The 26,679-nt window shown below is 40.6% G+C and overlaps 4 protein-coding genes across 20 annotated transcripts in view; 2 read left to right on the forward strand and 2 right to left on the reverse strand.

Moving 5' to 3' along the window:
• Positions 1–234: 234 nt before the first annotated feature.
• spsb3a (splA/ryanodine receptor domain and SOCS box containing 3a) lies at positions 235–5,277 on the reverse strand. The gene is made up of 7 exons (XM_007562816.2): positions 5,074–5,277; positions 3,015–3,225; positions 2,690–2,870; positions 2,264–2,451; positions 2,007–2,109; positions 1,802–1,927; positions 235–949 (listed from the first exon to the last, which is right to left on the reverse strand). The coding sequence occupies exons 2-7, from the start codon at positions 3,138–3,140 to the stop codon at positions 558–560; spliced, it is 1,116 nt and encodes a 371-aa protein (XP_007562878.1). The 5' UTR covers positions 3,141–3,225; positions 5,074–5,277; the 3' UTR covers positions 235–557.
• A 1,598-nt stretch (positions 5,278–6,875) lies between these two features.
• mrps34 (mitochondrial ribosomal protein S34) lies at positions 6,876–8,903 on the forward strand. Of its 2 annotated transcripts, none has more exons than XM_007562817.2 (4): positions 6,876–7,017; positions 7,137–7,490; positions 7,774–7,816; positions 8,469–8,903. In XM_007562817.2, exons 2-4 carry the CDS (start codon positions 7,173–7,175, stop codon positions 8,765–8,767), a joined length of 660 nt encoding a protein of 219 aa, XP_007562879.1. In that variant the 5' UTR covers positions 6,876–7,017; positions 7,137–7,172; the 3' UTR covers positions 8,768–8,903. The 2 variants fall into 2 exon arrangements, with proteins under 2 accessions (XP_007562879.1, XP_016532298.1); XM_016676812.1 differs by having other exon boundaries at positions 6,934–6,952.
• A 1,063-nt stretch (positions 8,904–9,966) lies between these two features.
• Positions 9,967–13,612, forward strand: nme3 (NME/NM23 nucleoside diphosphate kinase 3). Of its 2 annotated transcripts, none has more exons than XM_007562819.2 (5): positions 9,967–10,078; positions 11,651–11,781; positions 11,878–11,979; positions 12,054–12,166; positions 12,458–13,612. In XM_007562819.2, exons 1-5 carry the CDS (start codon positions 10,033–10,035, stop codon positions 12,570–12,572), a joined length of 507 nt encoding a protein of 168 aa, XP_007562881.1. In that variant the 5' UTR covers positions 9,967–10,032; the 3' UTR covers positions 12,573–13,612. The 2 variants fall into 2 exon arrangements, with proteins under 2 accessions (XP_007562881.1, XP_007562880.1); XM_007562818.2 differs by lacking the exon at positions 9,967–10,078 and adding an exon at positions 10,275–10,600.
• Positions 13,613–14,723: 1,111 nt separating this feature from the next.
• mapk8ip3 (mitogen-activated protein kinase 8 interacting protein 3) overlaps positions 14,724–26,679 on the reverse strand; it is a 29,118-nt gene continuing 17,162 nt past the window's right edge. For 5 of the 15 annotated variants that reach the window (XM_016676799.1, XM_016676800.1, XM_016676805.1 and 2 more), the window contains 21 exons: positions 25,828–25,876; positions 25,460–25,611; positions 25,232–25,288; positions 24,975–25,142; positions 24,436–24,595; positions 22,549–22,599; positions 21,671–21,757; positions 21,237–21,386; positions 20,959–21,124; positions 20,635–20,832; positions 19,823–20,000; positions 19,606–19,725; positions 19,201–19,281; positions 19,007–19,074; positions 18,770–18,918; positions 18,465–18,636; positions 18,248–18,361; positions 17,423–17,461; positions 16,847–17,011; positions 15,981–16,127; positions 14,724–15,379 (listed from right to left, as the gene is read on the reverse strand). In XM_016676799.1, coding sequence (XP_016532285.1) covers positions 15,252–15,379; positions 15,981–16,127; positions 16,847–17,011; positions 17,423–17,461; positions 18,248–18,361; positions 18,465–18,636; positions 18,770–18,918; positions 19,007–19,074; positions 19,201–19,281; positions 19,606–19,725; positions 19,823–20,000; positions 20,635–20,832; positions 20,959–21,124; positions 21,237–21,386; positions 21,671–21,757; positions 22,549–22,599; positions 24,436–24,595; positions 24,975–25,142; positions 25,232–25,288; positions 25,460–25,611; positions 25,828–25,876 — 2,599 coding nt within the window. In that variant the 3' untranslated portion in view covers positions 14,724–15,251. The remainder of the gene's footprint in view (positions 15,380–15,980; positions 16,128–16,846; positions 17,012–17,422; positions 17,462–18,247; positions 18,362–18,464; positions 18,637–18,769; positions 18,919–19,006; positions 19,075–19,200; positions 19,282–19,605; positions 19,726–19,822; positions 20,001–20,634; positions 20,833–20,958; positions 21,125–21,236; positions 21,387–21,670; positions 21,758–22,548; positions 22,600–24,435; positions 24,596–24,974; positions 25,143–25,231; positions 25,289–25,459; positions 25,612–25,827; positions 25,877–26,679) is intronic. The other 10 variants (XM_016676809.1, XM_016676807.1, XM_016676801.1 and 7 more) reach the window with 5 other exon arrangements.

Consider the following 26,679-nt stretch of genomic DNA (forward strand, 5'->3'; position numbering starts at 1 on the left):
TTTGTTTCAAGAAAGACATAAACATAGTTTTGTTAGTAGAGGATAAAAAGATGCAGAGTGCACTCATGATGTTTCCACTTCTAGAATTAAAAATGATCTAATTTTACTGAATAATATTCACTGCTTTTCACTTTGACAACAGAATAAAATGATCAGAAGCAATGAAGTGGGTATGTTGCTTCTGTAATGCACCAGGAACATTTAGATTAAGAACACCACACACAAAGAAAAAGTTTTGTTTTTTCAAATAACCAAGATGACCACCAAAATTTGGCCTTACTTGATGTCAGTGTTGCACTGTACATGATACATCCCAGCAGTTCACTAATTCCCATATAAGAATGGCAACAACGGTGCTAGATTATACAGTATGGTCATATATTTCTACAGATGACTGAAAATGTTGAGATGCTGACACGAATAGCATGAGGAAAAAGTCACAGTAAAGATGCACGGCTCCCTCCGCTCTGCTCTGTCAGTCCCAGAGGTTTTCCTCCCTGCCATGGTTTGCCGCTGTGAGCGCTTTTTGAAGCGGAGCTGGGATCTGAGCTTTCCAGTCACGTCCAGCGGCATCTCTTCCTCTGGCAGGCCTCGGGGTCAGACGCGCAGCCCTCCGAGTCACTCTCGGAGAACGACGGTTGGGCCGGCAGGGTTGTGGGTAAGTGCGGGGACCGCTCGGGCCCTTCTGTGGTCTCCTCCGTGGCTCCGCTGTTCAGACTGAGCACCCAGCCCAGCTTGTTGTGGAGGACCTGGCGAAGGCCCGGCGGCAGAGGCAACACATCCAGCGTGTCCATGCAGTCCGGGAGCAGGCGGCGGAGGCGGGCGCAGCAGAGGTACAGCAGAGAGGTCGGCGTGGAGCAAGACCTGATGACTTTCATGCTGCTCTTGGCCGCGGTGGAGCACGCCATTGGATAAAACCTCTTATTGTGCAGCTCTGTGGCAGCAACACCTGAAGTAAAAAACAAACAAAAAAACAGTAAATGACTGGATTTTATTTTGGGGTATGCAAGTAAAGAGTAAGGTGGGCGACAGGTACAAATGTATAGCAAACAGTGAAATGTGTCCCAAATTCATGGATGATGCAAACTCCAAAACACAGTAACACAAATGCAACAGAAAAACACTGTAAAAACTGCAGCAACAAGCAAAAATGCTGCAATCAGAGGAAATGGAATAAAAAGAGAAAATGCCACAAATAGCCAAAACAACTGCAAACAGAAGTGCTCCAGGCCACTAGGGGGAGTCTGGAGTAGGCAATACTACCTAAATTATTATCCTGATGTTTCTGATGTTGAAAAAGACATGAAGTATAACTCAACCTTTTCTTCCTTCCTTTTTCCATCTGTCTTCTGAACGTCCAGGTTTTACCATATAGATCTAAATATTCCTATGGTTTACTGAGAGTCTGCTCCCATATGACTTGTTGATTGACACCCCCTAGTGGTGTGGAGAACTTCCTATTTTTGTGGAGCGAGTTTGCAACATGCCATACTTCTTGTTGTTTCTATTAATTGCAGTATTTAACCCCCTTAATCCATTTCCTGTGGTTTCAACATTTTGTTTAGGGTTGCAGCTTTTTTTTTTTTTTTTGCGGCGTTTTTTTGCTGTGCATTCACACCTGTTGGTCACCATAGAAGAAGTTAAAGAAAAATCTAATTTTTTTTTAAACACTGCAAAAGACCTTCTTCTGCATCAAAATTAAGCATTACATTGTGTTGGTCTATTATATAAAATTCTAGTAAAATACGTTTAGGTTTGTGGTAAAACGTGGAGTAGCTCTATTAACATGAACTTTACTGACCTATACACTTCCGGTTCTTGAAGAAAGTGAGTGTGCCGTGCCACGTGTCCAGATGAACTCCAATGATGGATCCTTGTCCAAAACGGGAGGAGAACTTCAATTTGTCTCCTTTATGATGCAGCAATCCTGGAAAACACGATACATCACACTTTTCTTTAAATGTTTCAAGCAGACATATGTTCCCTGATAACACTGTTGAGCTCACCGGTGTAGGAGAGCCCCCAGCTGTCTGCATCTTTCCCCAACAAACTGCAGAACGTGTGCCTGTACTTGTCCAAGTTGACATCAGATGTCCCAATGCCAACCATCTGTCCAGAAATAACAATTTCAGCACAAATCAGCTTTTATTCAGCATTCAATTCTTTTAATTGAATGATAGCATTCACTTCAAATGATTTGAACTGAATTCAAATCATTTGAATTGAATGCTACCACGGCTATCGACAAATCCTGGAGGCTTACCATGTCTGTTCCGTACACCGGAGACGTCATCTTGATTTCCCAGAAGTGCTGCCCGTCCGCCAGCTCCCTGGAGCCGCGGACGGCCGCCGTCCCACAGCTGTAGTCGGAGTGGAAGCTCACTTTGCGATTGTCGCAGGTCAGCAATGTTGCAGTCGAACGGCTGCTTGCATCCCAAACCCAGTCGAAATCTGCGCCATCAGAGGTCATGTTGACAGCAAATTAAACAAGAAATCAAATATTGTTGACTAAATATCAAACATACATGTCTTTCTGACTGAAATTTCTAGATTTCTGCAGTTTCTAGAATGTTCTACACGTTTAGCAAAGCCATTTCAAGATTTAAAACCACTGTTGCTCTGCTTTTAATAACACAGTTTGACTGAGACGTTAGAGGTTGTTGTTAAAACTGTGCAGCTGGTTTGGTACCTTGGTCATCCTCTCCACAGTGGCAGTCTTTGACTTGGTGAAATCCTCGTAGGCGAGGGTTGTAACTGGTTTCTGCCTGGGAGTCGCAGGCACAGTAAGACTCTCCTGTAACAGGGACAGCACTGGGGACCGGAGGAACCATCACGGCTGAGTAGTCCGCCTCCGAGTCAGAATCACTGTACTTTACAGAGAGATTTTAAAGAACAACCCTTAGTGTTCAACACATCAGGGGAATCAAAACACAAATCTGCAGTTTTTAAAGACCAGACATTTCCCTTTTCTGCATCACATGAACCAAAACGATTTCCGGTTTTGAATGGTTTACCTCCAGCCGGTCGTAGCGCCACTGTTCAGCTTCAGAGGCCAACACGAGGGCCCGGGCGTCGGCGTCCCTTCGTATCCCACCCCAAACGTAACGCCAAGCCCGGCTGTTCCTGCTACGTCTTGACATGGTAGCAGAGTCGAACAAGTAGAAGAGCTTCGCCGCTCGATCCGGGTTTACTCCAGATGTTTAAGGAGCAGCATTAGTCCAGCGGCTGAAGGAAAACAAACCAACATGCGTCATAACTTCTTCCTCCAAGTTTTTACACCAACATGTCCGACTCTATTTGAGGGCTGTATCGGCATTGAGTGCAGCTTAAACTAAAGACACATATTAACTGATTATTTTACGGCATAGTTTTTAAGGACTAGCCTAGGCTCAGAGGGTCACAGTCAGTGACCAGTGACCAGTACAGTCTCCGTCCTTGCTTTTCATTCACTGTACATGTAAAGGTAGAGGGTGAAAAAAAAATCTCTGAGGGAACAACAAGATTCCTTGGATCACAAACCCAGATTTCTTAGATTAACATCTAAGCAAATTCCATAAAATTATTGATTTCACAGTATTTTCCTCTGCCTGGGTTTCTATATTTTGGCACAGAAGGTGCAGAATGTGACAAAATAATATTTAGTTTTTGAAATTACTACTAATCAAGCAATAGCTTACATTTCAGAAATAGAAACTGAAACACAAAGTTGATAAGTTGCACATCCTTGCAGCAAACCCTTTACTATCCTATTTTTTTCTAACTACATAACCTTATTTTAAAGCATCTTCCACAGTTAAGTGTCAAACTTGCAACACTGTAATAAATAAGCATGTAATAAAATATGTTTACAAACATGATAATGAACACAAAATTTTAAATAAATGGATTTAATGGGAATAAAAATCAAAAGCCTTTAAATGTGATAATCATATATTAACTACTATTTAAATGAAAATTCTTACAGTGAAAATGTGCAGCTATTATATTTGAGAGCAATATATAATTATTTTAGTGTTTAATTAGTATGTTCCTGTGTTGTAGTGCAGTGGGATATGATTTAGTTCCTGCTACTACTTGTCCTAATATTATTATTATTATTAATATTATTGGTCCTAATATTTGTTTGGTTAATCTGCAAAGTGTGTCAGTTTCATACTAATTACATTGTTTGTTTTTACTAACTTTACATTTTGTATATTTATTAAATAATATATGTATCTAAACTAATTAAGGTAATAGTTTATTTATTCTGAGATTTTTTTAGAAATACTTTTGGACCTTGACAATCAAGCAGGCAACTATAAGATGTAAATAAAAGGGACCCGAGATAAAAAAAAACGCACTTAATTAAAAAAAACAACTAATTTCTAGAAACATAAAATTTCCATTTTATTAAACTTCTTCACAATAAAACTAATATAAACACACATCATATTCTTAGACAATGCGGCCACAAAACGACAAACCCAGAGTAATTAAAGAGAAATGTTTATGTTTTTATTCTTTTTCTCAATTAAATTTATTTCGTTTTGTTTATGTGAAGACATTTTCCTTTATTCGTTGCACTTACAGCCAAATATCACATTTATTTATTTATTGTTTCTCATTCTTACATTAAAATCGGTTGTTTTGGCATACAAAATAGCCTGGATATTACCAAAATATCGAATCTGTGTAAAGCAACAGAAATAAGCCTAATCGCATTCACACAGCAAAAACATATATATCATTTAACACAAATAAAAAAAAGAACACCCACTATAACATTTACTGTTTTCTTTGCCAGATTCATCAGCTTCTTAGCCTCGAGCTAACAGAGCAGCTAATGCAAGCCAACTGCTCGGATTGAGCTTCGTCTTAAAAGTATAATAAAAAAAAATAAAGTCGTGACTTCAAATTACTTGTTCGCTACCATTTATGTGTGAATAAATCACCAAATTGTTGTTTGTCGCGACTTATTGCACAACCAGAACGAAGAACCTTGCTAATGATGCATAAAAAGAGCTAGCATTGCGCGGCAAGCTGCTGTTAGCACACATCCACCCAGGATGGATTAAAAAGTAGAGTCGTTACCTGTTAAATTGCCCTCTAGTGACACATAAACCCGACTAATCCACGGAGGTGGTGTTCCTTTGATTCCGGGTATTACTAGACAGTTGACACACAAGAAGCGAAGAGGTGACTTGCTTCGTTTCGTTTTTCCATGACCTACTTTCTGCCAGTGTGACCGTGTAAACAAAATACAGGAGGAGCTAATTCACAGGGAGGTTTGAACCTGCATACCAGCTAACGACATGTGTAGTCACTTGTAGCTTTGTCTGATAGAACATCTGAATTCAAAATAAATGTAATTAATAGCAAAAGTCAAACAAAGAGGCACTGCTTATTAATTAAATTGTTCCCATTTTTGCATTTTATGGAGCATAAGTACTGCTAAAAAAATATTTGCTAACTAATTTGGCTGGTTGGTAACATATTAATTAAACATAATCTGTCTGACAACAAGAAGGCAACATAAAGATCAAAAAAAGAAAATGAATTAAAAAACACTAGGAAAAAAACTGACCTCAGTCTGAAATTGTTTGCAAAAATAGTTTTTAGACTTTTAGCCTCCAACGAACAAATTAAAATCCATTTTCTAAATGTGTAGAATAGCAAACCAAACCTTATCGGAGTGGTCAGGCTGTCAACATTTTGAAATACTGACTCATCTAGGCGGTCACAAAGCAACATCTAATGCCATAATCTGAGAGTTTCAAATAAATTGTAAAAATATCAGCATTCAAATGTGGCAGTGTGTGGCTGCTTCAGGAATTAACCGAAGGAAAAAAAAAAAAAGTTTCCGACCTTAAGGCAAGGCGGCCTTATTTAGCACCATTCATAAACAAGGCAGTCCAAAGTTTAAAACGCCGAAAGAAAGAAGAAATAAAATATCAAGCCTAAGCAAAAAGCATGGCATAAAAGAAAAGAAAAGAAAAAAAAAGCTAAAATACTTATTAAAGGCAAAAAAGACAAACATGTTTCAAACTTTTTTATTGACCAGACTGTTTGGTCAAAAGCAGGAGTAAACAAATATGTTTTCAGTCCTGAGGGTCAGACCTCGCGTGCGTTATTTTAAGCCCTGCGCACCACCAGCGCTTTTTCGACTTTTTTTTTTTTTTTGCAGCAATTTCATTTCTCGTCTTTTGTCTGACGGGCACCAGATCACCTCTTCGTCATTCGCCTGCAGTTCCATCGAAAAACTAAAATTTTAGTGTTTATAGGGTAAAAAAATTATCAACCCCTTTTCTATTTTATTTGTGGCGTTTAAAATTTGCCAAATTAACTGAAAATGGATGCCTTCATGCAGAAATGGATGTCGGCGTGTGACATTATACCAGGTTGTTCTAATAATGAGAAAATTTCTTAAATTGAAAGGGGTTTTAGCCAACACTGTTATTTTGATTGAAGAGATTCAGCAAATGTTCTGTTTCTTTTTTCCATGATCTGTCCTGGAAATGCATTAAATATATTTTTCTAATTATTATTTAAGGTAATAAAGTCCAGTTAACGTTAATCTTTTGGCTGAAAGAAGTATAAAAAACACTCATTGAGATACACCCGTAAGACATTAATACTTCTCAAATAAAAAGCTTTCTTTTTGAGTAATTTAGAGTACCCATGTTATTCGTTGTCTACTTTATTCAAAGTATAAAGTACTTTGAATACTTTGAATACTTTGATTTCATAGATTTCATAATCTATGATTTCATAATCTATGAAATCAAATTTGCACATTCAAAGAAATAAGACTTAGTATTTGTATAGGTATTAGTAGTATCTGGAACCAGAATTTCTCTGCTGCGGAACCAAATTGCAATCACAGTTCTTTCAGGGACTATTTATGAACGGACCATGTGTGCGGAAAATGCGTGCTTTGCTCACTGAGGTCAACTAGTAGTTAATTTCTTTGGTCATTTTCAGGCATTGAAACTAATATATTTTATCATTAGTAGATAATCTGGGGTTTCATACCAGGTGGTTACCGTTTACTGACTCTTATCAGTAATTTTAATGTGTTTGTAGCACCGATATCTGCTACGCTTACACAATTTCCGCCCCAACCATGTCGATGTAACAACCATTTTCGTCCTCAGGGTATACTGTGACCGGGTGTTTGTCCACTTGCAATCATGGTGAAAAAGAAGCGGCTCCGTCTCATCGCAGAAATGGCTCGGAAGATCCGGGCGTACCGGGAGCTGAAGTTTCGGCCGAAGGAGTCGCAGAAGTACGCCCTGGACTACGAGAATATGAGGCGGCCTCTCACTGGGAAAATGCTGCCCGTGTTGGCCTGGCAGGACGTCCGCAGGGAGAGCCGCCTCTTCTCCCTGCTGGCGGGGATGAGGCTGTTCGGAGTCGGCCGCATGTTCACCCGTAAGTCTTGGTTGGAGGAACACCCAGAGCCCAGCTACTGGGAGATTACCAAGGTCAAGGTGGACTACACAGCTGAGGTGAGCTGGCAGTGGAGGACAGCACTGTACCCACTCCCCCAGTGAAGCTGTCTTGCTTTTATTTGTTTATACATGATTAATTTTGGTTGATCAGGCCTTTCCTCTCCTACCATCACAAACGTGAATGCTGAGTCTTCTAATCTGTTTTGGGAATTTAACAGAAACCTCATGCTTTTTATTAGTTGAGTTTGCAAATCAATATGTCAACAAATGAAACATTAACATGTTTGTTTTGTGAAAAAACACAAACTTAGAAATCATTGTGTTTTCTTTACTTTTATAGAACATGGATCATGGCAAAGCATGGGGAATCCTCACATATAAAGGTAATCTTAATCCCTGTTGATCTTTTTCTTGTTTATAAGGATCCTGGATGCTGTATGAATATTTACAGTTGCACATAAAAAGGTGGCTTTGTAGTATCTAACACTGAAAAAAATTCATCACGTTTACATTTGGCTTTAGAAATGACTGCATCAGTTACTGTGTGTTGCAAAGGTTTTCATATCTCTTGTTACATTAGAACCACAAACTGCGTTTAATGCAAAATCTTTTTGTATCAAAATTTTGTTTCCTTTTTTGTACTGAGATTTTGTTTCCTATTGTTCTTTTACAAACATCTGAGACCTTCACATTCTTTACACTAAAAGTAAACCACACACCAGTGAGACACAAGGTGATGTTTGCAGAGAATTCATTGCACCGAATTGTATTTAGGAGTATCATAATAGGATCCACATGTTTTCTTTTAGAAAATATATGTTAAGATGTCTTTGTAAAACATTAAAAACCTAGGATATAGTGTTGTTGCACCATGAGGGGAAAAAAAAAAACATAATTTGTGGCTGTAAAGTGACAAAATTAATCCAAATAATTAAAATTATTAGTAATTATTCAAATGTCTTTTTGTTGTGATAAAGATGCACCGAGTACATATTAAAAATCATAACTACTCTATAAATAAAATGTACTTGTTAGGCAAACAGGAAAAAGAGGTGAAGGAGGTGGAGAAGGTGATGTACCACGACTGGCGCCTGATTCCCAAAGACATGGAGCAGCAGTTCAAGGACTTCCAGCCCCTCCCAGAGCCTCCGGTGCGCTACGTCCCCTACCCTCCCCTGCTCCGTGCCATGATCCTGGCACAGCGTGGGAGAGCTGGAGGCAGGGTGGTGACAGAGGAGCCGGCCTTGCCCTTACAGAGGAATGTGGTGTTCAACGTAGAATATTTCCGCAAACAGGAAGAAGAGAATCGGAGGAAAGAGGGGACAGCGGTGTGAACCAGAACGGTCTTTTCAAGGACTCGTCTGAGCCGCTGCTGAGTGCTGGACTCAAATAAGGTTTCTTTATAATCTCATAGAGAACCGTGTATGTTTGTGTGTGCTAAATATTAAAAGCGGGATCAAACCGGCTCCTTCAGTGATGTTTGTTTTCTTCATTAAATTCATTTGCTGTTGTTTTGTACTGCTGCCCTGCAGCAAGAAGGTTCCAGGTTTGAATCCTGGACAAACCGTATGAAGACCGTCACTGTCAGTTGCAACACATTGCACAAAAATGACTTTTACAAAAAAATGTTCAGCTGTGTGCAGTTCAGATAAAAGCAGTTCTACAGTACAGACCAGAACATTATCTAAACCTAATCACTACACCATTCATTTCTGCTTTTAATAAGGCAAATGTACAAAATCCTTTGTTTTAAATCTTAAGTATAAACAGAAAACTACAGCCATCTTACTTGACTAATAAAAATAGACAAAATGTACAGGATGAATTCAAAATTGTGCTGATAAATATTAAAAATATTTTTTTACATGTCCTTTTGACTCATGTTTTGAGAAACATTTGAGTGACAATTCCAACAAAAGACATTTTCTGTTAAGTACTGTGGATAGATGGCGCCAATGCACCCTGGGCTCTGTAAAAATGCAAAAAAATAGAACTGCAGTGGAATCTGAAGTTCTATTCCATGGGAATTTATGTACAAACTATGAACTATAAAAACACACACAAAGACTGTTTTAAAAAAAAACTATAATGATGGAGTTACACTTCACCTTTTCTAATCTAATGCAAAATATGTTCTGTACAAACACCTTCACATCTTTTAACAGCTTTTAACTCAGAAGCTTCTACATTCAGCTAATTGTGGAGGTAGCAGAGGGAGCTTTAAAGTTCAAGTAGTTAGTTTTATATTGAAGATGCTTAATATTTATGAATGATTAAGACTTGCATGTTTTGATTAAAAGGCGCAATGCTGTTGCAAGTTCATGAATAAAAAAAATTAAGGAGCCTCTATTATTGTAGTTTGGCAAGCCAGGGATCTAAAAAAGATAAAATAAATATTAAAAAAAACTAGAAATGGTTCTAATTTGTAGAAGAAAACTCAAAATGACGGATTTTTGCTTTGTAGAGCCTAGTGTACCTATTAAATATTTATTGGTTTGCCATACAGGCTCGCGCTTTGGAGCATTCCTTAGCAACGTGACGTAGTTCTCCTCCCTCCTTCATTCTCCCAGACTACAGTGTGCTCCGTCCTGCACCGACAATGATCTGCCTGTTTCTGTCTATTTTTGCCCACGTCTTCCAGTCAGGTTGGTGTTATATGTATTTTAGTCGCTGGGTTGTAGTTTTCCGAGCCTCGCTTTGAGTTTTACCAAGTTATATTTTCAGTTTCCAGGAGATGCTGGTGGGTCAGAGTCGCTGGTGGGTCAAAGTCCTCGGTTAGCCGAAGGCAGCACTTATACCCGGTACAGTAGAGTTAAGAAGCTCTCTAACTTTAACTGGAGCGTTGCATTAGTTCAGACTGCTAAATGTGACTAAAACAACCCGAACTAATTAATTATTACTAACTAACTAACGTGTTGTCTCAGCCGCGGGTCTAACAGCATGCAGCGTTCAGCTCCTCATTGTCAGAAAAGTTGATTCATCATCCTATTATTAGCTCAGGGGTTCGCGCGCTGCTTATTGGGAAGATTTGTGCTCGTGCGCAGACTGTGGGATCTGATAGGCTGCTGCAGACAGAGTCCCCACAATGAGGCCAACAAAAAGGTCGCAGCGAGATCTGCAGGAACTGGAAGACCTGGTTCCCAAACAGGCGCGGATTGATGAAACCGGTGAGGTTCCTAACTTCTGGTTTGGACAGCGGGGAGTGCGGGGGTGTGGCTTGAAATGATGTCGATGTGCAGATCTTTGAGCACCTGCTGCAGGTACTTTGTTTTAAATCCAGCTGCCGTGCAGAATATACTACGGAGCTGCTGTTGCGCATGAAAATACTGGAATACAAAAAGCTTGCATAAAGCTTATTGAGATGTAAGTTGAATTTCAAATTGTGAATGTCAGCATTTTTATAGGTGTCCACTAGGGGGCGATGCTAATCAATGGATGAGAACACCAAGGCTGGATCTGTCAGTGCCGACCCCAAACCTGATTATTTTAGAAGGATTTTTTTGTTAGATGCATTGTTTATTTATGCAACCAGATGCCTTCAGAAATTCTAAAATGACTTTATATTGTCATATTTTATAGTTTCACCTTTGTATAATAGGTCATTAACACCATATTCAGCGAAGAGGGTTTTTATGTAGAAAATTGGTAAACAAAGAACATAATTAAAATTAAGTAACACAGACAATGACTGTTTAATGATACAGATTTACTTGATAATCCAATTCAGGATTTCCCACAGTGTATTATAAGCCTGGCGGGCCACCAGACTTTACCTGTGTCCTCACCAGGCTTTGCAATGTTAATTTATTTCAGGTTTTTTTTAATGATTGCCTTTTTTGGGACCTTGTAGTTGGAGTTTAGGTATTAACTTATCTTCCAGTCTTCCAATAATGCATAGTTATCAAGTGTGATATTTCCACATTTTCTGTCAATTTAAAAAAAAATTTAACTTAAAAACATGGCAGGTGATTGGATGACTGTCGTAGAGCCCGGAGCACCGGGCGTAGCAAGTTTTCTGGGGGAAACCCTGCAACTATATTTCCAACTTGAGAAACAATAAAGTATTCTATTCTAATGACAAACTTTTAATATGCTTGCTGGAAATTCAGTTTCGAGTTTGGAATGCTGGTTTGAGTTTGATACCTTTGGTCTCAGTTGTCGTTGGCCTCAAGCGCATGCTGTGCTCAAGTTAAACAGTTCCCTGTGTGCCGTTTCAGGCTGGACGGGAGTGAACGAACGCACCTTCATCGCCGTGAAGCCGGACGGTGTGCAGCGGAAACTGGTGGGAGAAATAGTGCGTCGTTTTGAGAAGAGAGGCTTCAAACTTGTTGCTCTTAAGCTTATAAAGGTATTCACTTGTGGTTGAAATGCTGCAGAGGTTTTAGCGCAGTGGATCAGAGACGCAATCTGGTAAATGAATGTGTCTATCTTGGTTGCACACCAGGCGTCTGAGGAGCTACTAAGGGAACACTACTGGGAGCTGAGGAACAAGCCTTTCTACAGCACCCTAATAAGCTACATGAGTTCTGGACCAGTTGTTGCAATGGTGGGTTTCCTCAACGGGTTTCTCAGCAACGTTTTGATGTGTTGTGTTTCAAAGCGTCCTGATTTTTTGCGTAGGTGTGGCAGGGTTTAGATGTTGTGAAGACCGCTCGCAAGATGCTGGGTGAGACCAATCCCGCAGACTCACTGCCGGGAACCATTCGGGGAGATTTCTGTGTGGAAGTGGGCAGGTAAGTCATTTCATCACCTTACTCTGCAAGTTACGGGTCTAATCTCAGTGTTTTATGTGTGGAAACATGCAAACAGTGTTCTAGTTATACTGGATAAGAATAAACTGCAGGATAGTAAGCCTTGAATTAACAATCTCAGAAATCCTTTGAAGTCATTGTGAGGATATATTGTTGGTTAATAAAAAAGGGCGATTGTATTACTTTTTTTACATTGTCGTGTTTTCAGAAAGTACCTGTTCGTTTTGCGTCGGGATGATAATCAGAGGAGCAACTTTCACTCTTTGTTTTCAGGAATGTGATCCACGGTAGCGACTCGGTGGAGAGCGCCCAGAAGGAAATCTGTCTCTGGTTCCGTCAGGGCGAGCTCCACCGCTGGGAGAGCAGCCCCAACAACTGGATCTACTGACGTTTACAGACCTTCTGCAGCTTTAAAACATCAAACCTCAGTTAACTTCATCTTTTTAGCTTCGGTAGTTTGTAGCAAAGAAAGGTCATCTCTGCTTTCCTGCATCTTTTCCTTGGTTTAGATTTTTGATGGGGTAAACTTAAAGGGGCAGTAATATGTGAAATTGACTTTTTTGAGCTTTGCATTGTGTTATGATGTTATGGAAACATACCTGGAGTGTTTCTTTGATCCTTTCATACATGCTTGAGAAATCCTTTACTCTCCCATGGCATCAGCGCTGTGATGGGCCAGCGCTGATGACAAAGCTCTTCCTCGGAGCTGCAGTTTCCAACCTTCAGAACATTACAGAGCGTCTTGCTTAGCTCCTTCAGACTAGCCAGCAGCAATTAGCAAACACCTGGTGGAACTGCACATCTGCTGAGCTCATTATACCAGCTACTGCTCTGTGCAGTGCTGGTAAAGACGTTAAGCATGGAGCACGGTTGTGACTTCTTGAAATGCGGAGTATCTTAAAGAGACACAGGCCCAATTTCAAAGCATTAAATTACAGAGTCAAATTTACAACTGAAGGTAACATAGTTACTTGATTTGCTAAAAGAAAATAGCACTAGGTGCCTGGAAAATACATAACACTGCCCCTTTAACAAATCGAAGGTGCATTAAATAGATTGAAATAGTTAGGGCCAGTAATGTTTTTAGTTTTTAAGCTATAAGAATAACTTGTTGCGATAAGAAACTGGAATTATGAAGACAATGGATTTGAAACTGACTCACTACACGATTTAAAAAAAGAAAATTGATATTAAAACATAAAAAAATAGCCTTTTTTTCAGTTGTATCGAGTTTTCCATGTTCTCTGTGGGTGTAAAGATGATCATGTGGAAGTACTTGAATATAAAGTTTCCAGCTTTTGAACAGCATTGGACTCTATTGTTACTGCTTTTGTATTTTTATACCAGGCTCAGTTTGCAGCCTCCATAACACTGCAATAAAAATGGAGCAAGTTCATTTATTAAACTTGAATAAAACAAAAAACAAGTTGAATCTTTCCGAGACGTTTTTTGCTCTGTACTTGTTGCATCCTCCTTTGATGCAAACAAAAAGAAACCCAGCACACACTCAAGGTGATTGCTTTCGGCACACAAATATGTTTTAATATTTAATCCACAGATAGAGATCAATGCACGAGTTTCCATACTGAACAAAGAGGATGGGCTTCAGTGCGTCTGGACATTTACAGTTATCCCTGTACATAAAATAACAGCATGCCACTGCTTACCTGCTTCACACCAAAGCATCTGATCCACAGCCAATCAAAGAGGGAAATCTTTTAGGAACCAAAATATTAAACTACCAGTCTGATTGGATGTGGAAACGGTCTGACCTTTCACCTGTCTCAGACTGCTGCGGCTGCACCACATATTTGCAGGATTGTTCTCACTGAACACGTCTATGCCTTGAAAAATTACTAACCGTTCCACATTTTGTCATGTTACATCCGTAAATGTTGACGGAGATGAAATGAGTGGCATGGATTTGTATTTAGCACCTTTTACTCTGATAATCCGTGATATAAATCCTGGAAAACACCACTTGATTAGTAAAGAGAATTCACTGTGTGTTTTTACATTACTTTACAAAATTACAGCTGTTTTGTTATAAACTGATGTTGCATGTCGCCCTGAAAGCACCGTACCCACAGTGAAACGTGGTGGTGGCAGCGTCATGCTGCGAGGTGGACGCATTTGTTTAGCACAGACAGGGAAGAATCACCTAAAGTTAGACACAAGAAGGATGAGAGGCTAAATGATGAGTTACTAATTATAAAATCCTAAATGTTTGCTGTGGATTTGCATTAGTTCTCCTTTTTACTCTGAAACCTTTAAATGAATTTGTTGCTTCATCATGTAAAATTCCAATAAAATACATTTATGGTTGTAACATGACAAGATGTTAAGAGCTTGAAGGAGTAAGAATAGTTTTTCAAGGCGCTGCGTGTTTTCAATCAGGACCTAACCAGGCTGTAAAGCATTTTAAGGGGGAAAAGAAATGTAATTTCTCAATTTATTCAACATTTACTTTCACTGGGACCAAATGTATTTTACTTTAACTTATATCATTGCATAAGATCTGTAAAATGTACTCTTTTTTTTGTTGTTTTTTGAAACTGCAACTTCATCTACCATCACATTGCTGTATCTGTTGCTCTCCTTTCTTGTTTTTGTTTTTAGATTTAAGTTTCCATAGATAGCGAACTTAATGGCAAAAATTATCAGGAGGTCTGGGCCCGATGCAACCGAGACTGAATATTGGAGATAAGGTGTGCTTACAGATTGAGTATTCGATGGTTACAGAGGAGGGAGGTAGTTACAAGGCTTATGATGATGGTTACAAGGCCCTGTGTGGGACAGACACAGGATGGCAAGCAGATAACTAGGTCAAAGGAGGTACTTACAAGGCATTAAAGTTAAAAGGTGATGGGGTCAGGGCGGGGTGTTTAATAGTTACAAGGAAAGATGCGCAGCTTGAAGGGTTTATTCTTTTTCAGAGGGGAACTTTTACATGACCGGGGAATAATTACAAAGTTTTAGTGGCTTGAAGCTTCTGGGGGTGGGAGGAGGAGAGAGGGAGATTTCTTCAGTAAGATGTTCGGGTGTACTGCTAAAGCAGATTTAGGCGTCACTCCGGCACGTAGGACACCTGCCAGACGATGATGTGGCTTCGCTCAGCTTTGCTCAAAGCAGGTTTCATCTGCGAAGCCCCACCGCCGCTGTCACCTTCCTCAGTCTCATCATCCTCCCCATCACCTGCAGGAAAAAAATAAAACCATGGATCAGGACACAATTATTCCTATAATTCATGAAAATAAAACACCTCTTTGGTCAGTTAATTAGCTTACATATGACAAGTCACATTAGTGCACAGAAATGGGTAACACTTTATTTGAAGTGTAACATGAAGGAGTCTTCATAAACGTTTATGATTGTTGTCATTAAGTGTCATTTGGTAAATTATGACATTTTTAATGCAAAGTATCACTAAAAGTTGCATTGAAAGGGCATTAAAATTGCCAACTTTGTAATTTTTGGTAAATACTGACACTTTTAATACAAAGTTGTACTAAAACTTGCACTAAAAGTCAATTAAAAGTGTCAACTTTGCATTAAAAGTGTCATTATTTACTAAATGACACTTCGTGACAACAGTCATATCCATTCATGAAAACTCCTTCATATTCATGACAGGTGTTAAATCATGTTTATGTCAGTCTTATTCGTACCCCTTCAAATAAAGTGTTACCCAAAAATGTAGCTTTTAATAAAATGTTATCAGAAAAGTGGCATAGCAGCTAACACCATGTATGTGTTTACTAAGAAAACAGCAAATTGTGTGAAAGTTTGCGCCCACCTATGCGGAAGTCGATGTAGCCCTCTCCTCCGCTCAGCACCAGCACGTTCTGAACGCTCTGCGCCTCCGTCTCTGTGGGCGCCGCGGTGCTCTGACCTTCGGATGGACTGTCCAGAACGCTGCCGTTTAAGGTGGCCAAAACATTGCCTGTGCAAAAAAAAAAAAAACAGGAACAAGTAGTTAAATATAAAATAGCAATTTGGACATTTAAATTGCATATATACAATAGCCTAGAAAAAAGTGATAATCTGTATTTTTTAAAAATCGAATTAAAAATATCAAAATTGAGTTCTCCTTTTATGGAGGGCTTAAAATATGGTAGTATTGAAGATTCTTGTGGAGTTTCTCTGACTTGGGCCCTGACTTGTTTTCAATATGTTACTTTTGAAGTTTAACATACTTTCATGTTTTATTAATATAAAAGCTATCAATTCTGTGCAAATGACATTAAGACAGGCAAACGAAGCATCTAGACCAGATTTTTAAACTCGCACAATCCGTCTTAAACTAAAAACCTAATAATTTCAAATTGAGCTCTCTGTTGTGGAGGGATGCTTTAAAATGTTCAGATCTGTGACACTTTTCTGTCCCTGCGCCATGTTCATGTGGTGTATCTCAAGGCTCCACTCTGGGCTCCGTTTTGTTTTCAATATGTGTGAAGAGTTATTGGACTTTAAAGTGGCATTCATGCTAGGATGAAATAAGAATAATGCTAAAGTCATCAAATTTAGGTGACCTCAATTTCCTAATAGTGTTTAAATTTATATCAAGCTTCCTTTTATACTGTGTTGAACAAAAAATGTCACCTGAAGGCGGGTCAAAAAGCAGTTCATTAACCTAAATGTAAAGCCATGGTGTATAGTTACCTGGTACGGATACGAAGAACTTGACAGCATCTCGGTGTCCATGGAAACACAGCTGCGCTTGGGCCATGGAGCAGTAGGGGATGAAGCTGCCGGTGCTCTTCTCAGAGCTGTCATCGCCGTACACATGGATCACACCGCCGGAGGACGTAGGAGACACTTTATTGGCTGATGGAGAAAGAGAGAGAGAGCATTTTGGTGAAAAGGCAAACAGGAAGGCTCGCAGTAAAAATCACACTAGCAAAAATAAACACTTTAAACCCCAAAATAAAATGATAAATCAAAGACCTTGCATGCAGCAAATGTGTTACACGGAGAAGATATATATATATATGACAAAAAAAAAACAAAAAAACAACTGTCATGCAAACCATCTAATCAGGAAAATGTGACAATAAAAATCGTTGAAGAACTTTTAGTGTTTCTCAGTACAGTAATAAAACACAAGACTGCTGAAAGTATACCACCAACAAAAAGCATGTAGAATACTGCAGGTCTGCAGGGAAACATGAAGGGTTGACTGGGTGAGAACAGTTAGATCACAACAGCAGGAGGAAGGGAGGGAGCGCTCCCACTTACCCCTCAACCCCAGCAGCTGTCCCCGGTGAAGAACCACCGCTTTGCGGGGAGTGAGAAGAGGAGAAAGGGGCGAGAAAGAGGAAAGCAACAGAAAAAAAGTTACGACCTAGACTGGGAGAAGGAGGTCCAACCACTGAGGGAGAGAGGAGAGACGGAGGAGGGAGAAGACGCTTGGAGAAGAGCGGAGGAGTGGGAGTTTTTAGATTAAAAAAAATAAAAAATCCAAAGAACCAGTTTAAGGAGTGATTTTTTTTTTTCATATTTTCTGTTTCGTAGTGCAATTAAATTCAAACTAACTTTCTAAGCAATTACTATACAATTTGAAGTGATTTCAAGGTAAAGCCATCAACTTCAAATCAATTTCAAAAACTTAATTTTTTTATTATTAAAAAAAAAGGGTACCTAAAAGTTTCTACAATATAAACAGTATCAGAAAACATCCTTCTTACAAGGAACTATACAGCTTTTTATTTACGGTATGTTGAGATATACCTGTGATACACGTTTAATCCTTAACAGAGTAATTAAAATGTGTTTAATTAATATTTTATGTAGCAGCGCATAAATGAGATTTAAAAAAGCCGTTCTAAAACTTTTTAATAAATAATAATCTTTTGGTGTATGCATCTTCCAGCTTTCCATAATCTCAGTCAGATTAGTTAGAGAGCAAATTTTTAGGTTTCGATATAAGCTGATCTAAACCTGTCGTGATTGGCTGTATTTTTGGGGCCATTGTGGTGACAGAAGATGAACCTTTACTTCTTGAGTCTTTCTCAGATTTAACAGGTCTTCTTCCATGATTCTCCCACTTTCTGTTGCACTTACTCTCTGTCAGCGGGATGGAGATGATCACGCCGTTTCCTGTCCCCACCCAGAGGCGGTTTCCACCAATCAGCAGGGCCGTGATCCGCACAAACGAGAAGCCCAGCTTGCCGGTACCTTTAACCCAGAACCGTGGACGGCGTGTTAAAGCTCAACGTCAAATACCCCTGCAACGATAACTAAACTGCGTAAAGCCTCCATGAACCGAGCTTGAACTCACCCAACATTTTGCTGACGTATGGCTCAATGTCCACGTCCTGGAGGTGCTGGTGCGTGTGCGCATGGTACAGACGCAGGGTGGAGTCTAACCGGATCGAGACCCATACGCCGTCTCCGATCCAGGCCAGCTGCCGCACCTGGCTCTCCCTCCGGGGGTGGGCGTCGAACGACTTCTGCGAAGCAGCAGAGAACGGGAAACGAAGGGAATCATTAGAAAAAAGCAGCAGCAGCTGATCTACCGTAAGGAAAAGACTGAGGCTAAATGTTGGATTCGGTTGTTTAACAGAGGGATGTCCTGCAACTCACCTCGATCTGCATGCTTTTGGGCTGAATGACATGAATCTTGTTCTTATAGCCGCACCAGACCTTGTCGTGGACGACCGCCATGCAGCGGATGGAGTGATGAGGCCGGCCGAGGTCCATGAGGTGATAGTTGGACAGGTCCCACAGGCCGTCTGGGGACAAAAACACAGTGAAGCGAAGCCGGCACGACAGACTGGAGGCAGTCACACCAACATGAAGCAACAGTCAAGATGCAGACACCTTCTGATCGGTGGAATATGGCGAGCGTCCCGTCGGCGAGGGCGACCAGCACACGACCTTTCACGTGTCTGAAAGGAGACGGTAGACGGAAACTGCTGAAAGACTGGAGAGAGATGCTGAATTCAGAGCAGAGAGCTGCAACTAAACGACATGTGGCTGCGATAAAAAAGGACGTGGAGGGATGTTTGACTTACACCAGACTGAGAACCGAGTCTTTGAGTTTGATGGAGTGGAGACACTTCTTCCAGTTTCCGACGGCAGAGTGGACATAAAGCCTTGGAGAAAAACAAGAAGGTTAGCAACAAGAAAATGGCTTTTCTTTCTAGTTTTTGCTATTTCTACATAACTTTTAAAAAACTGCAATTTCAAACCTAATCTATTTAAGTCAGTTTAGACTCTTTTTTTTGTCTTGATACACACACTATAACTTTCTGACCGTTGTTATATTTTCCTTTCATCAAAACACATCAGGAAGTGTTGAGTTTACAATTTAACTTCTAGTTTTATTTTTCTTATTTCATTTAAATATATATATAAAAATGAAGTGCTTTATTTGAATTGTTGAAAAATAAAACCTCCTAAGAAGTAGATCTGCTCACCAGCCATTCTGTGCCCCGAGCCACATGGTGGGAGCCACGCTGGTGTAGTTTTTGGTTTCTTCCCCTCCTTCCTCAGACTCTGCGGGCTGAGACGACTCCTCTTTGGACTGGCCCGCGCTCCTGAGTGGACAGACACCATTCGAAGCCTCAACCCGGGGGCTTATTGACACGTTTTCTGCAGATCTGTCCGTGCAACGTGCAACTTTTGACTCCCCACCTGTCGTCTGCCGGACGAGGCTGAGGATCGGTGAAGACGTGCTCGGTGAAGGGCCCCGGGCGTCCGGACCCCATCTCCGCGTGGCTGGCCGTGGATTCGGAAACCTCCGTGGCCTCGGTGGCTTCCTCGGTCGACTGGGCGGGGTGAATCTTCCCGTTCATGGGGGGAGCGGCGGGGGCTGCAGGAAAACACCAGAAAGATGTAGACACACAGTTTTATTTCCTCTGTCAGGTGCAGAGCAACGCTAAAATATTCACACCATTTGTCCAATTAAAACACAGCAGGGTCAGAAAAGCTGATAAGAGTTGATGCAAAGATGGATGGAGCTAAAAGTCCAGTAAGTATTTTTAGTCTAGTTTCTAGTACAAATATTTTAGTACACTTGAAATAAGATAAAACTATCTCACAAGTAAGATGAGATTACTATTGATGAAGAGTACTAGTTCCACTGACAGATTATTTCACATATAACCACTTCATTGACTTACAACCAGTTTCTATATCATGATGTAAATTAGTTTTGTCTTATTTCTAGTGCACTTTACTCTAGAAGCTGTACCAAAAATACTTGGTAAGAATTTGTGTTTCTGCAGTGCAAGAAGACGGCTTCCCAGGCACTGAGTTAGATGTCTGTCACATTTTAAAACCCTGGAATATTTTTCTCCTTTGCAAATACGTTCTGCTTTATGTTGATCCATTGAATAAAACCCCAGTAAAGTAGAACAAAGTCTGAGGCAGAAATGTGACAAGATGAGGAAAAGCTAAAGCAGTTTGGAAACTTTTGCAAGACCCTGTATTGGTGATGAGCCCACCTTGTCCTTTGTCCACTATGGGTGTGTCCGTACGCGAGGAACAGTTGCTACGGGCAACACTGCAGTTCGTGGCACAGCCAACCAGCGTGATGCCAGCCAACATGCCCTCCACGCCTCCCATGTCCTCTCCTCCTCCTGCTCCTCCATCACCTGGATCCAACACGATTTCTCCTGCTGGATAATCACTCTCGCTTGCAGCTGGAGAAACCAGAAATACACATGAGCAGCAAAAAAACAAACAAACAAACAAACAAACAAAATACCAACTTACTTTCACATTTAAATATAAAACAATCAGGCATAAAATGGTGTTTTCTATTTGACCTGGCACACTGGAGATGCAGAGCACGTGTGCGTTGCAGACGTTGAACTGGTCGACCAGTGAGCCAGGCTGGTTGGCGTCGATGATGACCACTTTGCTGGCAGAGTGGGTGCTGGTGAGGATCCACACTCGACTGTTCATGCTGTCTGTCTCCTGGAGCTCCTTAGACTGAGAGACACATGTGGAAAGATAAAAACAATGGCGATAAAATAAGAAAAAAAAAAGGGTTACTAATGGTTTATTACGGAGGAAATGAAGCCATTAAAACACGAAGGGCTACCTTCCTCTTCTCAGGTGACGTGTTCTTCTTGTCTGGTCGGTCCTCCTCAGTCTGCAGGGGGTCGCTGCTGCCTGGTGGTGCTTTGGGTGGCGCCACCTCCTGGCTGCCGACTCTCCATCCCGTCAGGTCGACTCCTGCTGCACACCACAACTACAAGCACAAATGCAATCAGAAAAAGTAAGAAATAAAAGAAACGGGCCGGGATCGAATAAGTTTATACTTCTACCCCCTTTTTAAACAAGTAGTCATCTAAACCGATATTATGACATTAGAAATAATAAGCTCCCAGTAAATAGTGAGGCTTCCACATAATCAGACACTTCTTATACAACTTTTACATCTTTAAGGTAAGAATAAAAACGGATGAAAAACGTAAATAAAGCATTCTTTGAGCATATGTACCCACTTGGCTCATTTCAGTGAAATCCTCTCACCTTCCTGTTAGGGTCTTTCTCCACCAGGGGGCGACAGTACACCGGAACAGGCACATTCTTCATGCGGTTATCCTCCTTCTCATTGGTCTGCAGGAAAAAGTGATGAGTCGTCAGGAGACAGGCAGGGAAATTATATGTTTTGGTTGGCTCGTAGCATCTCGATGTCCCCTGAGTACTGACAAAAAAATTATATATATATATATAAAAAAAGCCCAAAAGCACCGTTTGATGTCACGATATACCCAGGCTATCCATCACCGGGTGGTGTTATCTTTGTGTCTCCGCCTCTATCTGTAATAGTGAATTTATCTGTTCATTGCTACAAAACATTAGCATTAGAGTCTAAGCTATGTATGTGACAATGTTAATCCAATGTGTGTCAATATTTTTGAAATTAGATTATGCCAGGGAGGGATTTGAGCAGAAATTAAATGTTTATTCCAGAAGCCAGAACAGCTAAAAATGGAGAAATAAAACAAAACACCACAGTGTCATCACTATAAAGTGTGTTAGTTGCTCTTTTTTTTTTTAGTTAAAACACCAAGATAAAGCAGAGTTGTTAAGAAGTGTGTAAAGTAGGGCAGGTTGAGACAGACAGAGGTCAAAGTTAAAAAGGCTGCAAGGGGTAAGAAAGTCTTGTAGCAAATATCCAACCACATCATGCCTACAAATAAAACGTTATCGCTAAAACTTCATGCATTTCTGGAAGTCCGCTTGATCACAAATCCTACATTTGTGATTTTTCTTTTTTCTTTTTTAATTTCAAAAATGTCTTTTTCTATCAGCTTCTGGGAGGGTCAGAGCTTCAGGTGGGAGGTTAAAAACAGGAAGGGGGAAGCCATGAAGGCGCATGCTGGCTCTCTGTCGGTCTCACTTGCCTGTTGTCTCTTCAGCGGGCTGTCCTTAGCGCCGTCCGTCTGACCGCCAGTCTGCGGGAGACCAGAGTTAGAGCCACCTGCCTACCAACACACCGCGCCATCGGCCTTTTTCCAGCCAAGAGAATCGACCTCGCTCTGCCAGCAACACTTCAAGATACACTTGAAGCCAGACATTTATATACACTAAGACAAACTTCTTTTTTTTCCCCTGTCTGACATTAAATCATACTAAATCTTTCAGTTAAGTTAGGATGACTTTTTTCTTCTTTTTTTTTCGGTGATTAATTCTGATTTCTCCAAAATTTATATATTTGCTTAGGATTTGGCAGATTTACCCTTTAAACTGCAGGACTCAGTTTCAACATTTTAGGTTTCTCACAACAGTTTGCTGGGATTTTGGCCCATTCCTCCTGACAGAACTGATGTAACTCAGTCAGAATTAGGTCAGGGGTCTGTAATGGCAACTCCTAAATGTTGACTTTGTTGTATTTAAGCCACTTTGATTCAGATGTGAAGGCATTTGGGTCATTTTTCATCTGAAAAAAACTTATTCCACACAAAGCTTCTTGACAGATACCGTGAGATTTTGTGCTAATATTCCCACGTGATGTTCTTTCTTCGTAATGAAATGTTTTGTGAAGTGCACCAGATCTTCCTGAAGTTTAACATTCCCACAGCATACTGCCCCAAATGTAACATTTACATGTAAGATTTACATTTCAATGTAAGATTTGTTCCTGAATGTATTTATGTGTCATATTCTGAGTGTTTTATGTTGTTTTTGACGACTTCTTCAGCCCGTCTCACTGCAGTACTTTTTCTGACCTGAAAGAGGAAACGTTTCATCCGGTTTAAATCCAGACGGTGAGCTGAAACAGCTCATTTGGTTTTGCTGCACAGTGTGTGTGAATATATGACTTCACTGCAAACCAAAGACAAAAAAAAAAGTAGAAGAGTTCGACTTCTATTATAAGTTCTAGCTTCTTATTTCAAAGGACAGGACAATTTCCAGGAAGATTTTTTAAAAAGCTAAGCTGATGATAAAGTTACTGTCCGTTTAAGAAGAGTAGTCCTTAAAAATTAGGTTTATTTAAGATCCTCGTGTATTTAAAAATAATTCCTCCACTTCATAAAATTTACAAAGGAAGTTTAGGTCCCAGTTTCAGTCCCTCATGTTTGCCACTTGATGCTTTACAGTAATGCGCAAAAGTCTTATGTTATGTTCTGTTTTCCTTTAGGTTGTGATTAAGATTTTACTGTAATCTTTTATTGTGGTCATCATGCTTTCTTGAGGTCATTAGCTGCTCTTTCACTTTCCTTCAGTCTAGTTTTGAGCCATTGTCAGAGGAATGTTTTTTTCTTCTCTTGTTGAGGAACTTAATTTGGCCCGAGGAGAGCGTTGGGTCTTCTCTGAGAACAATTTAAAAAATACCTTTTCCTCTTAGCACAAAGGCTGAGGTCCTCTCCTGCTCACTCTACAGGTTTTCTATAAAAACCAAATCTGAGGACTGAGACGAAAAAAAAAAAATAGTTTCAAGATTTTTCTCTGTGATTTGGTTCATTCTTCTCATTGCCCATGTGCAGAAACTTGTAAATAAATCTGACTGATTGTTGTCTTGTTTTTCCCATTTTGAGGAAAGGCTTGTGGCCTTTCCTCATTTTTTGGATTACATCCTGTTCAACATGCTGTCATGTAACCAAACAGGACTGAAGATAAGTGGAAAAACAGCCAAACTTCAGAAGACACGAAGAACTACCGATCATGCAGGATTCGAAATTATTACAAGAAATTCTTTGGGAATTAGACACAAGGAAATGATTGGACTTTTAAACCTTGGGAGGTCTCGTAGCCACGAACGTGGGGAGGCCCCTGTGTGTGCGTTTCACCTGCTTGAGGCGAGATGGCACGCTCCAGCCACAGGCCTGCATGATGCCGTCGTCACGGCGCATGTGCTCTCGAACCTGCCTGTACTGCTCACGCCGCTGCTCTCGGCGCGCCATCAGCGCCGAGTCACTGAGGAGAGACGCAACACCGTTACTGGCCAGTCTGGAAGCAATCGGGGGCGGGGGAAGAAAGAGAGGGGAGAGAAGGCGAAGCGTTAGCAGCCTGGCCAGCCAGCAGCGAGAATCAGAGAAGAAGAAGAAAAGATGGCGAGAGGAAGCAGAAGCAAAGCTGCTATTTCCTGTTAAGGAACATTAGCTAGTGGTCTTGTTGGTCCTGAAAATCTGTCTTTTTTTTTTTTACTTTATGCCAACAACTTTGTTGAGCATACTTCTTCTGCTGCAGTGATTAGCTGCTTCTTGTCAAAAGGAGCCAACTACGGCAGAAGCGCTCTGACCTGCAGGCTGCTAGAAGCGAGCGAGCGTCCAGGCGTGCTGCAGAGTAAGACTGCGACTAAGTTTGTTTTTTGGCTGCTTTTGCTCACTCTTCAGGGAAGAACTCCAGCGTGCGGTTGGAGGTGGAGATCTGGCACATGGTGTGGCTCCGCCGCTGGTTGAACGCCGGCGAGGGCGACTTGTAGTGGATGTTGACGCTGGAGTACGGGCGCTTGACGGGCGGGGGGCTGGACGAGGTGCTGAAGAGGCGTGCAAAGCTTTGGGACAGAGATTCAGAAAATTATCTTCTTTAGCAGTTTTTCGTTTTTATTTCAGTCAATATTTCAGAATAAAAGCTGAAGCTTACAACTGCCAGATGGTGGACTTCTTCTTCTCCTGGATGGGAGGACTCTCCCTGGAAGCCCTGGGAGGAGAGAGGAGAGTAAGTTCATGATTTAAATAAATAGTTCAATTGAAAAATGCCATTAGGAGATTTCATAAAGTAACAAAATATGGAAGAAACAAATCAGATTTGTTTTTCTTTTAGACAAGAGAAGAAAATTTGAGATGCTCTCAATTTTTCTTCGTTGAGTACCTGATCATCTCTGTCCATCGCACCGCCTCCTGCAGCTCCATCAGCCTCTCTTTGTACTGGTTCCGCTCCATCAGCACACGGGCCATCTCCACCCGAGTGAAGCGGCGCCGCTGGGTCATCGACATGTCCCCGTCCTGCATGGGCGACGAAAACTGGACACGAAGAAGGAGAGTGCACTTTTACAAACCGATTTTTAACTAAAGGAAGTTACACCAGCCGATTCCCGTCTTTTATTGTACAAACCCTACGCAACTAAATAAGTCATTAATACACAAGCACTTGAAGTTCTGCTTTCTTTACTTTGGGGCTGCCAATAGCAGTAGAGATACTGAACGGGGTGTGTAGGAGCAGAGGTTGAGTTTACTCACGTCATCGCCAACTTCGTCTTTGGAGTCCCGGGATGCTTCCGCTCTTAACCTGAAGTCACAAAGCAACACACAGCAACTCAGTTACATAGAATAAAAATGATTTAATTTAGTTTTTAGCAGATCAGGAACAATTCCCAGCAGGATTGTTTAACACCAAATTGATGATGTAATTTATATCTGATAGACGGTGGATAAACACTCCAAACTCTAAGAGCTTTTCAAACCCAGCTTTTTGTTTTGGCTGTTTTTTTATTCTAGTATTTAATATATTCATTGTTTATCATGATAAATTTGAGCTGTTTTTACATGCATGAGCGCACACCTGTTCTTCCACAGCATTTTGATCAATCAGTGTATCAATCAATCAATCAAGACGGTATTTGTTATTGTACAATTAAATGCAACACAAGGTGTGCAGTTACAGAAATGTGAACAAGTCAAAAGCAAGTAAGCAACCGTCGATTAATTAATATGAAACAATTAAACATGACTAGAGTAAAATGTCATGTGAAATGTGACATAAACATTGTAAATAAAACAACAAAACTCAAGAAACTGTTGTTTTACACTTTTTTGCTTAGTACATATTTCCATATGTGTTAATTCATAGTTTTGATGCCTTCAGTGTGAATCTACAATGTCAATAGTCATGAAAATAAAGGAAACTCATTGAATGAAAAGGCATGTCCAAACTTTTGGTCTGTACTGTATATGTTTGTCCCCTTCTCACCCTCCGCGGGTGGTTTCGTTTTTTCATACTCTGAGCTCGGGTCCTCTACCAGAGGCCTGGGAGCTTGAGATTTCTCCTCCAGTATCTTGGCTGTGCCTAGAACTGCACATTTCTGGACTGAG

This window comes from Poecilia formosa, unplaced genomic scaffold (assembly GCF_000485575.1).
Source record: "Poecilia formosa unplaced genomic scaffold, Poecilia_formosa-5.1.2 Scaffold142, whole genome shotgun sequence".
Lineage (NCBI taxonomy): Eukaryota > Metazoa > Chordata > Actinopteri > Cyprinodontiformes > Poeciliidae > Poecilia > Poecilia formosa.